We start from the raw sequence: 16,961 nt of genomic DNA on the forward strand, positions 1-16,961 counted from the left end.
CTCCCAGGAGAGAGAAAGCTGCAGTTTGGCCCTGGGGCTCAGGGACCTGCCACACCCCAGCCAGCGTTTTCTGTGGCGCTAACACAGCTCCCCTTGCTCGTACTTTTCCATTGGTAATGGGCAAGAGACTCCTGTTGACTTACTTATACACCTCCCTGGTTAACTTATTTATTTATTTTTATCTACTGTCCCCAACAACCAGTCAGGCACAGGGTGGCCTGGAAGTCACCGCTTCCCCATGGCCCGCGGTACCCACGCAGTGGAAAGTTTGGTGCTAATCACACCCCAGAGGCCGAGGCCCAGCCTCCCACCCTCAGGGGAGGCTGCTGCTGCCCTAGGAGTGTTTGGAAAGATGGCGTTCCACCCCAGGCCTATGCGGCCCAGCCAGAGATGTGAGGGCCTCTGGGAGGCTCTGAGTGAACTGGGCCCTGCTTCAGGCCCAGCCTTCCCCTGGGGCCCTGGGACCCCAGCTTCCACCAGTGAGACTAGTAGCCCAGGCAGATGCCTAGCTCCCCCACAAGCTGGTGGGGACAGGGATGGAAGTGGGGGGAGACACACGACCCCAGAACTCTGGTGGGAGAAGTGGAGGTTCTCCACGGTCAGACAATTCACACGTGACCACTGCAGAGCTGAGCTGAGGGGCTTTCTGGGAGAAGCTGACAGTAGGAGAGTCCTGGAAACCCAGGCCCCACTTCCCAATGCCCCTGACAGACCCTCATCGGGCCTCTGTTTCTATCTGTCCTCAGATGGGGCCCGGGGGGGCGTGTCATGCCTTTGATTGGGGGTCACTGCACTTGGGTCTGACCATTTATCACCAAACACTGAAAGCAAAGCCTGTCCCTAGTTATTTCCACTGAGACGTCCTGTCCTTCCCTGGGGCAGGAGGACAGGGCTGGGAGATGTTGTGCTGGTGGGGTGCACGCCCTCTCAGGCCTGCTCTGTGGTCCACCACCTGCTGTCCAACTCAGACAGAACCTTCTCTCTCAGCCTCACTTTACCAACCTAGGAAATGAAGGGGTGGAGTAGATTATCCCAGATGAAAATTCTGGGGTTGGAAAAATCTTCTGTCCAACAAGTATTTTTTGGAGCACCTACTTCACAGCCAGCGTGTATCTGTTCTTTCAGGACTTAAACTTTAACTGGAGGGACGAGCAGAAAACACTACAGGGCAGCCTCTCTTTCCTGTGGTCTGTGGGGTGGAATGCCCACAGCATGCCAGGAAGGGGCCAGGGGCAGCAGCTGAAGCGGCTGGGAAGGGCTTTCTGGAGGAGGAAAGGCCTGGTGCAGTGCTGTCCTCCAGCAGCAAAGCTGGCCACAAACAGGACAGCGGCCCTGGAACCACGCTCCCCTCTATGTGCGGTGGCACATGCAGGAGAGAGAGGAGCGGGCTCTGCTCTGGATCCTCAGTGTGTGTGGCGTGTGAGCCAGCCGAGCTGAGCGGGGCCCTGCGGGTCACTGAGCAGTGCAGCGTGGCTTTCTCTCTGACTCTTTAAAGGCAGCCTGTGGCTGGAGACACTTTGGCCCAGTGTGGAATAGTGACAAAAGACGGACTCGCTGGGAGTACTGGAAGACTCTGGGACTTATGGGAAACTCTGGAAAGCTCAAAAAAGCCAATAGTGCAGAGGAGGAGAACTTCCAGAGATAACTCAGGCTCCTGGAGGCAGAGGCCATGGAGACTCATCTCCGTATCCCCAGCCACCTGTGTGGACACTCAGTAAATGCTTGTGGACAGCATGGCAGTCCTGGTCCCTGGCACATGCTTGGTATACTGTGGGCACTCAACAGATGACTGTGGAATGGGTGTCATCCCCCAGCTCTGCGCCAGTCACCCACGCCCGTCCAGACAGAGTCCACCATGAGAAGGGTGTGGAAACCTCACTCGGTCTCTGTGCCAACTTGCACCTCTGGGTGCAGCGGAGCAGTGCTCCCGGCAGGCTGACCCAGGAGTGGAGAGGGTGCTGTCTGGGTAGTGGGATGATGGGTGCACTCCTCAGCCAGGACGGCCAGCAGGGCACCCAGGCCCCATCCCTGAAGGCCGCCATGGGAGGCAGGCTCCATCCGATTTCATGGAGAATGCCAGCTACATAAGCAGCCGCCAGGATGACACAAAGCCAGAGCACTCCCACAGTCCAAGTTTTCCGCAGGCTCTGCTGGGGGGCTGCCCACTCCAGGCCCACCCCAGGCAGTGCTCGGTACCACAGCTATGGAGGAAATGTTCTCTGAACAGCCCACCGTGACACAAACACCGGGTGATTCATGACCTGCCACAGGGAATGTGGTCATTTGGCGAGTGCCTTCCCCATCCCTGCCAGGGTTTGGCATTAACTATTTTTCCATTTTTAAACAGGAACAAACAGAAATGATAAGACACTTTCTGATGGAGGGAGGACTGGAATTGATAAGCCTTGGAAAAAATTTTTTCCACAAATAACAAGAGAACTCACAAAATGGAATCTGGGCAGGAAGGCGGGGTGGTGGGCCCACTGGACAGCGCCCTGCTTGCCCCGACAGCTGCTCACTCACACCTCCCGGCTTTCCTCGTGCCAGAGCTGAGGAAAGCTGACATTTAGTAAGGAAAAGAAAAACAAGCAGTTTCTTCAGAAATGGGGCCTTTCATTCCTGGGTTTTGTTATAAACTTTCTCCCCAGGGCCCTCAGACTTTGTCCCAGGGCTGGAGCAGTGACCAACGGCAGAAAGGCTGGGGACACTCAAGGAGTAGCTGCCACTGGGGAACCGTGTGGCTGCTGTGGAAACAGCACAGAGACTCAGCCCAGCACTTTCTTTTCCCACACAATTGAGCTCTTACCATTGACCACTTCAATATAGAATAAATCAGCATCAAGATTAGAGCCATTTCCTCAAAAACTCCCCGTCAGCGCCGGGGGAAGAGCACAGTGATGTGTCTGCTCCCCTGCAAGGAGCCGTCTGGGGCTGAGCTGATGTGCACTGGCCACTAGTCGTCTGATGGGCCGCGGCTGACAAGGAGCAGGGAAGTCTTCTCTGAAGCCAAATGCCTGTGCAGGGAGCTCCAAAATGGTCCCCAAGGGGCTCAAACAATCATTTGGAGGGAGACGGGGGAAATCGAGAGAGTAAATTAAAGCAACAACAAATATTGCTCCCGTGGTCAAGCTCATGTGACCCTCACACTGTGTGGACTTAGGAAAGATAAGGCCAGGCCGGCCCCGTGGCTTAGCGGTTAAGTGCGCGCGCTCCGCTACTGGCAGCCCGGGTTCGATCCCGGGCGCGCACCGACGCACCGCTTGTCCGGCCATGCTGAGGCTGCGTCCCACATACAGCACCTAGAAGGATGTGCAGCTATGACCATACAACTATCTACTGGGGCTTTGGGGAAAAAATAAATAAATAAAATTATTAAAAAAAAAAATTAAATGAGGAAAGGTAAGGCCGCGCGGCTCACTGGAGTCCACAGAGGGGACCGCTCACAGCCAGGGGAGACCTGCTTGGCGTCTCTCGCTGCTGAGGAGCTGGGGGGTGCAGGCCTCAGCCTCCCTGTAACCCACTGGGGCACCCCCTGCTCTCTGATGGGGATGCTCTGCTGAGAAGTGAGTCCTTTCGTTCTCCCTAAGAATGGGGGAGGGCGGGTCCATGGGGGAGACTTCACGTCCATCCTCCATGGCCTCTGGGGGACCTCTTCACCTCACACACGACTCTCACAGCCACGCTGTCTTGGGAGAAGGAAGGCACAGAAAACCAACAGCTGCTAGGCAGACCTTATGTGCTGGGCAGGTGCTCAGAACCGTCCTCAACCCTCACAACAGTCTGTTAGGGTGGAATTTCCATTTCTGTATGACAGAGGTTAAACAACATGGCCAAGGTCACACAGATCGCCAACGGATGGGTCTTTGCTCCAAAATGTGTCCCAATCATACCCCTCCCTGCCACCTGCCCGGGCACTTCCGAGTCTTGTTCTTTATCCCCCGAGCCTCCACTCAGCTGTTCTGTCTCTATCTAGAGTGGCGAGGTGAGCTCCGCTGTATCTGCGCCATGAGCACCCTCCACCCTAGAAGTCCTGAGTCAGGGACACTCGTGTTCTTCTCTACCAATGTCCACTGCTCCCCCCATTAAACCGTCTGGATCTCTGAGTCCTGTGGTGTGGTAGTACACTGGTTCCCTGAAAGAAAAAAAAAGCCCTGATTTGTAGCGTTTGCCAATTTCCGTGGTATAAATGCTCCCACCATGGCTGATTTCAAGCTGCCCATGATGTCACTGTAGGCGGAGCTGGGAAGGATGAGCAGAATGGGCTTGCTGGCTCTCGCAGGCACTGCCTGCATCTACTGACTGGCTGCAGCTGCAGGAGGCCCTGGCACAACAGCAGAGAGACCACAAGGAAATGCAGGCAATGCTGGGGCCCTAAATATGCCCACCCTGTTGGCCAAAGCTCACTGCTATCCTGATGGCTGAGGGGGTCAGCACAAAACTACCATTTTCTTCAGGGTTGAGGTTACAGAAAGGGAGAAAAGAGATATGTTTTCTTCTGTCATCGAGCAACTTGACTTAGGGAAGCTTAAGGCATCACCGAAACACTCTCAGAACACCTCCGACACCTGGGAAGATGGGCCGAGGGTTTTGTCTTCCCCAGTCAGTCTCCAAAAGACCACTCAGCCACACAGCCTTCTGAGCCTGACTTCCCTAAAGCCAATCTTCTTGTAAACTGGGCTGTGTCCCATGTCATACCTGCTGGTGGGTGTGTGGGCGTCTGTGCGGTGGGAGCGGGCGCTGGAGGGGCTGCTGTCGGCCAGAAGGATGGGATGGCGGCTGGCCTTCTTTAATCATTCCAAAGGCAGACGCAGATTTGTCACCTTTGTGTAAGACGCCAGGCAGCAGGTAAAGAATTTAACAGCTTGTGGGGAGTTCTAATTAGAGAGCCAATTATAACTTGATTGACCTGCCTGGCTTTGAAAGGCCTGGAAAAACGCATGTTGTCCTTAGGAAGAAGCAGATTTTGCTTCTAGTTTGTTCTGGGAGATCCCCGCAGGGATCTTCGCTTGTGCTTTGGTTCCAGCCCCATGCGTCTGTCTGATGCCCACTGCTCCAATGCAGAGGATGAGAGAAACCCTGCGGGGACACAGACCGCTGGGGAGGGGGCGTTTTCTGCAATAGGCATGCTTCGCTCCTTTATTTATGAAGAAGACCCAGCATGGCATCCCACAGGCTCCCCTGTGGGGGTGGGCCAGGTGCTTCTGCCTCATTTGGAAGGACACTGGCCAGCACTGCAACTACAGATCTAATCAAGACTGACCTCTTGGCAAGGCCAGATCCCAGGCTTGGTGTGTGCGTGTGTGTATGTGTCCAAGATTCCTTGCACTGTTACTGTCAGCTTGGGTCACCCACCCTCCCCTGGGAGACTGATACCTGGCAAGAGAATCAGGTTTCCAACAGACATGAAGAGGGGATGTTTCACATTTCTCCCAAGAACTAAGGCACACATTCACTGTTAGACACCACTGCTAGCTCATACATGTGATCACATCTAATTCTCCACAGCCTGGTGGGATAGATACCATCATCCCCACTTACAAGGAAGAAATGAGACCCAGAGAAGCCCAAGGGCCCCTAGCTCCTCCGTGTGGAAGCTGTGTTTCTAATTTGAGTCATTTCTTCTCCTGATGCTAATCAAAGAGTGATTTTGCTGCCTGAGTCCCCTCTTCTGCACAGTGGCTTTACAGGCATCACGTAAACCACGGCAGGGCGCAGGGCCAGCCACAGCCTTAAGCTGAGAGCAGAGTGGGGCTGTGGAAACAAGGGCTTGTGAATCTGGCAGGGTCAGGCCTGAAGCCCAGCTACAACTGGGATTAGCTGGGTGGATGTGGAAAAACTGTGTAAATTATCAGAACCTAAGTTTCCTCGTTTGTCAAATTTCCCTCCAGCTCCTTAAATGTTGGTGCTCCTGGGTTCTGTCCTTGGCCCTCTCTCTCTCTTCCTCTCTAAGATTCACATCTCAGGCAGTCTCATGCCCTCCAATAGCTTCAGCTACCACCTACAGGCTGCCACCACCCCCTAACCATGGCTTCAGCCCCAGAAATGCCCCAACTTCCAGACCCATGCAGCCACATGCCACAGGGCATCTCTTCCTGGACGGAACCAGGTCACCCCACGTCAACATGGCCAACCAGATTCGTGTCCTCTTTTTTCCCATAGCTGCTCCTCCTCCTGTGTCCTCTCATGGTGGTGAAGACATCTTATCCATCTGGGTACCTGAACCAGGTGTCTGCGAGTCAGCCTAGAACCTTTCAATTCCCTCACCAAGCCTTACTGAGTCTACCTTCTCAATATCTCTTATCCTGGACTGTCGATGTGTTATCAGCTGAGTCCAGTCCTTAGTGTCTCTTAGCTTCCACCTAACCTATCCTCCACAGCTTCTAGAATGATCCCTCCAAAATGCAAAACTGATCACATTACTTTATTTTAAACTCTTTTTATCTTGAAAAGTTGCAAACCTGCAGAAAAGTAGAAAGACTAATAGAATGAACATCTATATACCTATCACCTAAATTTAATAACTGTCAACATTTTTCTTACTGGGTTTATTTATTTTTGGGGCAAGGGTGAGTATTTTAAAGTAAATTATAGGCATTGTGACATTTCACCCCTAAATATTTCAGCAGGAATCTCTAAAAAATAAGGATGTTTTCTTATATAACCACTCAAACATATCACAACTAAGAAAATTAATAGTACCTCCTTACTCTCATCTACTACCTGGCCAACATTCAGATTTCCCCAGTTGTCCCATACATATCTCCCACAGCTGGTTTGTTTATTGTATATTTAAACTCCATCTGAGCCCCAACTTGTGGAAGAGTCCACATCTCTACTCAGCTTCTGTGGAGCTTTTTCTGTCCCTCCTCCCCCCAGGATAACAGATCGCCCTGTATCCTGTCCATCTGTCCATCAGAGTCCCTATGGCTTTTCTTATACTTATATATGTCTGTGCTTTCCTTCTAAACTTTCAGTGCTTGAGGGGAGCGGCATGTTTATAGCCTCAGGATCTAGTCCAGTATCTGGCACAGAGCTGGATTCCACGTATCTTACATACATCTCATTTAATCCTTACGACGGTTATTAAGAGGCTGTTGTGCTGAATCAATGACTAGTGACTAGATGAACGTGGTGCTAAAAGTAAAGCTGGAACAATACCTGACACAGGATAGGCGCTCAAACACTGAGTCCTTGCCTGTTTCACAAGCCTTTTGGGTGACTAGCTAGCTGATGTTCTGAGAGGCTTGAAAAGAAACAGTACCTGCGAAGGTGTTCTAAGAGACAGGTGTTACGTAAACACCAAGCAGATGAGAAGAGGGCGGGAGGAGGCTGGAGGAGGGGAGGGAGGGGGTCACGCATCAGTCTGTGAACCTGGTGGGAAGGGAAAGGGGCAAAGTCGCCACGGGGAGGGGGAACTGCTGCGGGGCAGAGAGGGCTGGAGGCCCAGGAGCCTCGCCAGAGTAACTATCGAGCAAAGGAGCTCTCGAGGTGCTTTCCTATAGCTCTTAGAGACTTGGAGTTTTCTGGATGCTGGTGCCCACTGAGAGGCAGTGGTGGGGCTCTCAGACTGTGGTACCCTTCTCTCCCCAGGAGGTGGCTGAGGCTGAGAGGCACATTAGGGGCAAGGCCACCTCCGGACCCTGTGCAGTGCTCTCACAAAGGGCCCTGGGTGGAGGCTCTGCACACCTGCACCCCATTCGCTAGTCAGCAGTGCTCACTGGTTTCCAAGAGCAGGGGGTCTGGGAGGACAGGGCTCCATCCAGACCAGGCTTTGGCAGATCTATGCAGGGGAGAGGGACCTGCCTTGGCTCCAAGTCACGACCCTCCCAGAGCCTGAGGGTTTGAGACTTGGTGATTCTTGGTGTTTTGTCATTAGTATGTTTGTCACTGGTACATTTGTCATTCCTTCCTCCCAAGCAACCCCGTACCCTCACCCCCTTGGCAACAGGAGGGGTGCCAAAGGCTAACCTGGAAACTTTCCTGTGCCTGACTAGGCTCATAAATCAGTGCTGAAGCTGACAATCCAGGCTTATCTGGGGCTTGGGCAGTGTGAGAAGGGATGCTACACAGCAGGGAGAGACACTTCTAGGGAGGTAAGAGGCAAGAGGAGAGACCAAGACTTCACTCTAGTTGGGAGCAAAAGACAAAGGAGACAACTTCAGAGGACACTGGTTGACTGTCAAGACAGAGTCAGAGCCCTCCAAGCCCCAGAGGATGGGGAGAAATTCCACTCCTCCCCACTGGAGCAAGGGGTGCCGTTCTCTGGGGCCAGGGTCTGTGCTGGGGGCATTCAGAGAGCTGATCTCTTTCCCCCTCACCCCCAACCCAAGAAGGCAGGTGTGACTGTCCCATTTTACAGATAGAGAAAGTGGACACGAAACCTTCAAAAGTGATGGAGTCAGGATTCCTAGTGGGTCTACCACTCACTGCCCTATGCCCTTGGCAAGCTCCTTCTCCAGTCTGGCCTCAGCTGCCCCATCTGTAAAAGGGGGTGCTTAGATTAGGGAATTTCATTGGCATTCTAAATCCCGCCATGCCTTCAACTCTTTGGTGAGTGGCAGGTCCAAAGGCTTTATCTCCTGCCCGTCTACCTTAGGCCCTCATCCTTGATGTTGCTGAAGAATAACTAGAAGCAGCCCCTGGGAGAGACTTCTCGTCGGATGTCCACCCTAGATCTTTGGGCTGAAGAGTTTTACGCTCTATCTGAAGGTCTAGACAACGTGTGGGGTGGTCACGGTGCAGAGAGGGCCCAGGAGCACTGAGTGAGGAGAGCCCAGGACCAGCACCAAAGGATGGGGAAGCAATTCAGGCACCAGCCGGGTTGGAGGCAGCCAGCCGGGGTGGCCCTGAATGCTACTTTCTCATGGTGGCAGCCATACCCTCTGGCTGAGTTCAGAGGCAGGCAGCGTGGGGGTGGAGGGTGCTGAGGAATCCAAGAGACACAGCAAGGCTAAAATCCAGGGAGGCCTGAAATAAGGAGGGGGATTAGGGACTGGTATCTGAGAACACTGAATAGCCCAGAGAAGCGAGAACTCGGATCAGATAACCGGCTCCACGCCAGGAGCAGTATCTGCGGCAAGGCAGGAAGGCGGGAAGCGAAATGTCAAATCGTACTGGAATAACGGGGCAGAATTTCTAAGAATAAATGGTTTGGATAGAATATGTCAGATTTTAAATAATTTTAGATCATAATTACTAATGAGACGGTGAACTGCGCCGCCTGTAATTAGTCATCTAAGACTTCAAAACAGAAAATAGAAATAAACACAGAATTAATTTTTTCCTTAAGCTGCAGCAAAGGAACGCCTAGTGACCCGGCTTGCATTTCAGAGCCTGCACTGGCTCTGTGACTTCAGTCCTCGGTGAAAGCAGGGGTGGCCTGGTGCCACATCTCCCTGGCCAGCACTGAGAAAATGCTGCAGTGTAGGAGGGACCAAAAATCAAGCAGAAAATGTCTGCGGAGAATATCTCTGCACCAGTGATGCTGTTTGGGGTGGGAGGGTTTCTCGGCGGGGGTTGGCAGGAACAAGGGCCATAAGCCACATGGGAGTCACGGGGATGTATAGCAGAAGTCCCAGATTCCCAGGGGACTCTCCTTTTGCTCTAAGGGGACACACATGCCCAACAACTAGAAAATGTTTTATGCTAAAAATACACAGTTTCAAAAAGATGTGAGGACATAGCTTGAGTCATAAAAAACCTTTCATTCTTCCCCCGTAATTTCCAATACCTCCCCCTACTCAAATGTCCTCGGCACTGGGTTCACCCCTCTGACCCAGCTTCGGCAGGCTCACTCTGTGACTGTTACTGCTCCTGCTGTCAGCTCCTCCCCAGAGACGGGGGCAGGCCCCATGCAAACCCAGTTAGAGCACCGTGGCCCCCCGCTTCCTCCCCAGAGGAGCCCACCCTCTCAGCTGGATGTGAGAGCAGAGAAGACATCCTGGTGCCGTGGACACAAGGGGAGCTGCTTCACTCTGGGTCTGGGGTGGGGCTGGGGACAAAAGAAGAGGCTCCCTCAGTCTGGGACCACAATCAGAAGAAGGTCACGCCCTGAACGGGCCAGCAGGCTCACGATCTATGGAGGGAAGCACGTAAGGAGGGCCGAGGATGTGTCCTGAGTCACCACCAAGAGACGAGGGATGGCGAGAGATGACTGGGGGGTAACTAACAGAACAATGTTCCACAGCAGTCTCTGGTCTAAGGACAGTGACCACTATGCTCCCCAAATGGGGTTCAGGATCTGACAAGGAAGAATGTGCTTGGGGACAACAGAACAGAGTGTCTGAACTTGAGAGAGGTGGTCAGTGCCCCCACCAGGGCCCTTGAGCAGAAGGCTGCCCCTCCAGCCTTCTGCCATGTTCGGCCCCTGGAGCAGGTGCTGCAGGCCAGCCTGGAGACCCAGCTGCGCCAAGCACACCGGACAGGAGTCCTGCCTTATAGCCCAACACATCCTCTCTGAGATCTGGCCTGTCATATCCTGAGATCCTGCTGCACTGGAAGGTTCCACGAATTAGCCCTGACCTGGTCTCTAGGCTCTCATGCGAAACCATGTGGCTACATCCTCCAGTCCTGCCTCAGCATCATTTCCTGTACTAATGGTTGGAAGAGACTTCGTGCCAAGGCCACGCCAACAAACACCCAAAGGCCTCTGAGCAAAGAAACACTTAACCTGACTGTTCAAAAACAGCATGTTCCAAGGATACCTGCTCGACACCTATTCAAGGGAAATAGCATCTAGTGCTTTGGGGAGCTTCATTTGTAAAAGGGGAATAATGATACCCCTCAAGTTCAAGTTCACTTGCAGTTGCTGTCCTCCCTCCCTCTCTCCCCCGTCCCCCACCCCTGGTCTACACAGGCCACTGTGCCACCTCAGGCATGGCGCCTTCCCCAGGGAGCAGGTAAATCCGTGAACAAAGAACCCCACGTTGGTTCAACAAGTGCTTCAAGAGAGGGAAGTCAAAGGCCGAGGGCCCCTCTGGATGGCTGGGTGGGTGGGGGTAAGAAAGGCTTCTCAGAGGCACTGACACCTGAGCTGGGCTCCATGACAGGCTCCACCCTTCCTGCCGTCCAGGCTGATCTACGGTGCCTGACCAGCTCCCGCCCTTCAGGTCCAGGCCCACCCCCACCCTGGCCACGGGGAGGGCCTGTCTGCAACAGCAGCCCAGTTCAATCTCCCCTCTGAGCCCAGCCAGAAGACATGCTTTCGGTCTCTACCTGACAGGTCATGCCAGCTGGGGCCTCCACCCATTCCTACTCCTTTCAACTTGAATAACCTGGGCTATACGCTGGATAGAAACAGTCAGAAAGTCCTACTTAAAAGTGAAAGTACCATGTTTTTGGCCAACCATGTGCCATGCTATATTTCTATTTCAGCTCCTCCAACTGCTGAAATTCGGTCATGCTAGTTCAGAAGGAAAGTCACACCCACAGTCAGCTTGTTCGGAAAGGAGACGCCTCACTCACTGTCAAATGGATGCAGAGGGGCTTCCACCATGGATGTGACCCAAATTATAGAGAATGACAGTCATGCTCATGGCTGGTGTTTATGGAGCATTATGCAGCCTGTATCAACTCGTTAACCCACACAATAACACCATTGGGGGGGCACTATTATTATCCCCCTTTTACAGCCATGAAAATGGAAGACCAAGGAATTTATCTCAGGCCATACAGATAGTAAGTGACAAAGCTGGGACTCGAACCCAGGCAGGCCCGCTTAGCACCATGCTCTTAACCTCTGTGCTGTCCATCATTCAAGCTGTAGACTCTTAAATGACTCAACTAATGTCCAGTCTTAGTATCTTCCAGTCCTGGTTCTGCTCCTAACTTGCAATGTGACCCGGGGCAGGTCACCAAGAGCAGTTTTCCGTCAGTACAAAAGAAACTCTCCATTTCACCGCATATTGTGAGAACAAGCACATCAGGTACGGCGTATAAGGTTTTAAAATTCCTTGTAGAGGTTAAGGTTACAGTCATGCCAAGTATCAATTCTTGAAAGGGCCTCAAGCTGTCAAAGGAGCTAAAACACAGTGTGTGTCATTAAAGGAAGGGAGAGAAGGTGGAATGAGGAACAGAGACCTAACCTCCAGGAGAATGCACTCCTGCTCCCTCTGCACTGTTAGTTTGAATCTCTGTTATACCAGGTAAAGATATTAGAGAAATTAAGGCCTGCACACTTTTCAAAGAGTACCATCAACAAGCACACAGACGCATAGGAAGGGTGGACATCTAAATATTTCATAAGTCTTCAAAGAAAAAAGTTTTCTCCTTAATTTTAAAAGCATTTTTTTTTAAATCCTGAAAGTAAATAAAATGCAATTAATAGAGGAAAGAGCCTTCTCACTAGACTGACAAAATGTTGTTTCCTTTCAATCATTCTATGTACAGAAAGAAAATGGATACTTTGGATGAAAGAGATCCATTTCTAAAGATCAGCATTTGAAAGGGGAAGGGTATCTCGATTCTATTTCATTAGTTTAATTGTACCTGGGTCTTATCCAGAGTAACAGCAGGAATCAAATGCCCCCCCTTCAGGATTGGTTTCTCCAAGGGAAAACTGGAGATGTGCTGATGTGAAACCCTGCCCTGTCTGTGCCCTGGGCCGCCCGTGGCCCCAGCTCCCCCTTAGAAGACTGGTAGAGAAATCAGACAGACACATGGACACAGGCTGCCAGTCTCTGGGGAGACCCTGGAAAGTTCAACTTCATGCTGCATCTCTCCTCCAACAGAGGCACAAATTGGAAAACATGCTTCTAATTAACAAAATATGAGACATAAGCAATTTCCCCCAAATCTCATTAAACAGATGGACACTTTAAAAGATGGGAGAGAGAGAAAAACACAAGCGTTTCATAATTTAGCAGTGCAAGCTGCCTTAGGCAAGCCAGAGCTCACCTCTTCCCCTCGATTTAAACCCTCTCTGCCATCCTTCTGGCTTGTCACGCATAATAGGATGAAGGATTTTCCCACAGCAAACAAGCAAGTAAGCTGAAGACGGTTTAAAGGAAGCTCCGACTTCAGGCCTTTCTTTGAACTTCAGAAGAACTTCTTCTCAGAGCAATGTCGCTAGTCAACCTTGTTGTGATGGATACTTCTGGACCAATCTTTCGAGCTGTTAAGACAACTTAGAATGTAGTAACAATCCATGACACACCCCACCACACTGCGCACTTGATGTCCTCCTTCGAAACCCACCATTGGTGTGGTGGGCCTTCGGGTAGTTTATAATAAAATGCACTTTTCACATAGCTCAGCCATTCTCTCTGCCAGTCTTTTCTACTAACGTACTCCCTCAGAACAGAACTGCAACCCCACTTCTGACGTTTTTACTCTTAATGTCACTCCAGGTTTCTGATGTTTCAGAAAACATAAGATCATGGAGAAACCGTCCAAGAGAGCTCGCGCATGAAATCTTTAGCATGAAGCCATCTTGATGAACTCAGGAGTTTCCACGTCTTACAATTCGTCCACAGAAGACAAACAAGCACTTCTGGACCCACCAGGCCCCAAACAAAAGCTTATTCTATTTTAGATTGACTCCTTATGGTAACCTGAAAGCTGTCTTTCCACTGAGCAGGAACCCCTGCCAGCCTCACTGGCATATCCTATCTGTACTATGACCCACACTCCTGCGCCCCCAGTGGAGGCAGGCAGCCTCAGCCACACTCCTTGGGTGGACTGCCTGGGCCTATCACATCACAGCTCTTCCCAATCATCTTCCCCCTTCTTTGGGGAGCTCCACCAATGGTCTTTTCCACTGCTTCCTCTGGAGGAGAGGGTGAAACTTATCACCTCTCCAGTCTTCTAGCCACCATCCTTTGAATGACTGATGGCTTTCTGTCCCTTTCCAGGCCCCCAGCCTTGTCCTGGGAACTTCAACACTCAAGGCGATGGCCCCTTAGTGCTTTTAATCTCTATTTTCTCATCTCTCAGCATCAGCTCTGAAATACCCGTGTCTCTGTCGTACCGGAGTCGCCTTAACTGAAGGCCCATCCCTCAGGTTGACACAACGGTTCTTCTTCCATGCTGCTGGGTGGGGGTGGGGGCTCTGGCTCACAGTGTCCCCAGACCCCCAGGTTGTCCCTTTCCCGTGCTTCTCTGGGCCAGTCCCTCTCCAGCTCACAGTTGTCCTCAAAGCTGCCTCGGGCACATCTGCCTCCCTCCCTCCACAAGCTGTCCACCCCGGCAAGCCCTGGGCGACCTCCACCATCTGCTTCTGTTCCACACTTTTTCTCAACCTGTCAAGGGGTTGGAGGAAGACTGGGGCATCCTGCCTATGCTCGAGGATAAATTTATTTCTCAGCAACACTTTTCCCCTCCTAGCCTTATCAACTCCCCTCCACACAACCTGCTTGGCTCCCTTCCACGTTCATCTCTCCCCTGAAAGCTCCTGTGCCTTTCCCACCCTCCAATCTCACACATTGCCCTCAAAAGCCCAGGCTGACATTATCAGAGGGCAAGCAGATGTCCCTGTCCTGGTAACTCTGTCCTTGGCTACCCTGAGTCTCTGTCTCTGTCCTTGGCCTGGGCCGTACCACCCAGGGAGGCTGTTCCTCTGCCTTAGTCCATCGTGAGCCCCATCTCTCACTTCCCCCCTTACTGAGATCTGGAGATCTCAGAATTACTGGTTTGGACAAAGTAGCTCGATGTTTCATTAATTCATTTTGGGTACTGGGAGCTAAAGGCTTTTTAACATAGCATGCAAATATATGTAAATTTATACACTTATGCAAAAATGATATGAAAATACGCCTTTAGATTTTCTGGAAAAAGTCTGATCAGTCTATGAATTCCTCCCCTGTCAACATTACTTTGTAATTCCTCATCCCTTCAGCCCACTGCTCCCTAGTATCTGCCCACACTCAGCCCTCCGCCTCCCTTGTCACGTGCTAACTCATCATTAATATTAAAACACATGATTTCTCTTCTCCCTTCTCTCTCTGTGATTTTAAACACATATATGAAGGCTATAACTATTAGAAAATTGTCAGCTTTCATTGGGGTTTAATTTACTTTTCTCTTGTCAAGTCTGAGCTTCTATTAACGTTAATGAATACCATCTGCCTCCAAGTCATTTGTGCTTTTTAACAATATTAATGTGTTTGCATTTCTGCTTAATAGTACCTCTCCTCCAAGCTGGGTCAGGTGAGCTGGCACATGTTGCCACTAACAACCCCTAGAAGTTAACAAATAATTGTTCTTCACGGAACAAGCACAAGCTTCTGACTGTTCACAGTTCTCTGCAGTCACCATCCGCCACCTGGCCTCTACCTGTAACAGACAATGTGGCCTCCTTCCTTGAAACACTAATTCGAAGAGATACATGCACCCCTATGTTCATTGCAGCATTATTTACAATAGCTGACATATGGAAGCAACCTAAGTGTCCATCGATAGATGAATGGATAAAGAAGATGTGGTGTATACATACAATGGACTACTACTCAGCGATAAAAAAGAATGAAATCTTGTCATTTGCGAAAACATGGATGGACCTAGAGGGTACTGGGCTAAGTGAAGTAAGTCAGAGAAAGACAAATACCATATGATTTAACTTATATGTGAAATCTAAAAAAAACCTGAACAAATAAAAACAGAAACATACTCACACATACAAAGAACAAACCGGTGGTCACCAAAGGGGAGGGCGGGGTGGAGGGACAGGCGAAATCAGTGAAGGGGATTAAGAAGGACAAACTTCCAGCTACAAAATAAATAAGTCACAAGGATATAACGTATAGCATAGGGAATCTAGTCAATAATATTGTAATAACTTTGTATGGTGACAGATGGTTACCAGGCTTATCATGGCGATCATTTCATAAGGTATATAAACGTCGAATCACTATGCTGTACACCTGAAACTAACAGAATATGGTGTGTGACCTATACTTCAAGAAAAAAAACAAAAAACAAACCACTCCCTCCAGCTGTCCCTGCAGCTCCTCTCCTTTCTCTCAGAGCGTCAGGGCTGACGCAGACAAACTTTCCATCCTCTGGGTTCTTCTACGGCACAATCTGCCTGCAATTGGTTCCTTCCTTTGGAATGTCTTGGTTGGTTCTTTGGTGGTCCCCGGTGCCCATGTTCTTCATACCCCTTCCAGTCTTGATCTTCTGGCCTTCGCCTTGGCTTGGCCCGGGGCGGCCTCCCTAGCCAGCCCCCTCACTTGCACACTCCTCTCCCTGAGTGCCAGACAACGGTCATTGTTCATCTCCGTTTCCGCCTCCCTCTGCCACATAAGTCTGGAGCCCCTGGACCTTCCCTGGGACTTGACCTGGTAAAAAGACACCTTCTGATCTCCCTGCTGGCCCTGTCTTCTTAATTTAGGGGCTTATAAACCAGTCTGGTTCCCATGAGGGTAGAGGCGGGGTCTTTTGTGACTCAATGAGAGATTTCAGTTCCTGTGCTTAATTTGTGTCTGGTGCTAATATTATCCCCATTTATACAAGTGAGGACACTGAGGCACAAAGTGGGTGAGTAATTTGCCCAAGGTCTCAAGGCTAGTGAGTGACAGAACTGGGATTCTAATCCAGGCCAGTGTGGTGTGGAGCTTCCTCCTTAGCCTCCGAGTACACGCAAAGGCCATTTCCCTCCCTTCTTCTGTCCACAGTCACAGAATCACCGCTTTTCCGTGCAGCGTGGTGAGGAAGGCAGAGAAGAGAGGACTGTGATGTCTCAGGGCTGGAGAGCCTGGGCTTCCAGGGCCTGCCCCTCCACAGTCACCAGGAGGTCCAGCAGCACCAGCAGGAGGGGAACCTCCCTTGGCTATAGCAGGGGGCCCCCCCAGCTGTGGCTGGGCTGCGGGGGCAGGCTGGGAGAACACCGGCCAGCATGCATCATTTACAAGGTCGTCAAGAAGGAACTATCGAAGCCATCCTTTGAGAGTCACACCGATTACCGTCTCTGACCACGAGAACCTAAACTCCTCAAAATCTGTAGGCTTATTGGTCTCAACCAGCCT

The 16,961-nt window shown here is 51.2% G+C and overlaps 1 protein-coding gene across 4 annotated transcripts in view; it reads right to left on the reverse strand.

Annotated features, from left to right (window-relative positions):
* Positions 1 to 16,961, reverse strand: part of TTC7B (tetratricopeptide repeat domain 7B) — a 253,328-nt gene that overhangs the window by 14,351 nt on the left and 222,016 nt on the right. The window contains exon 20 of one of the 4 annotated variants that reach the window (XM_058567544.1): positions 3,310 to 4,132. The exons of the other annotated variants lie outside the window; for them this stretch is intronic. Within the exon in view, the coding sequence (XP_058423527.1) occupies positions 4,058 to 4,132 (75 nt within the window). The 3' untranslated portion in view covers positions 3,310 to 4,057. Of the gene's footprint in view, positions 1 to 3,309; positions 4,133 to 16,961 lie in introns of those variants that run through there. 4 annotated transcript variants of the gene reach the window in all.

Source organism: Diceros bicornis, chromosome 24, assembly GCF_020826845.1.
Source record: "Diceros bicornis minor isolate mBicDic1 chromosome 24, mDicBic1.mat.cur, whole genome shotgun sequence".
In the NCBI taxonomy this organism is placed as follows: domain Eukaryota; kingdom Metazoa; phylum Chordata; class Mammalia; order Perissodactyla; family Rhinocerotidae; genus Diceros; species Diceros bicornis.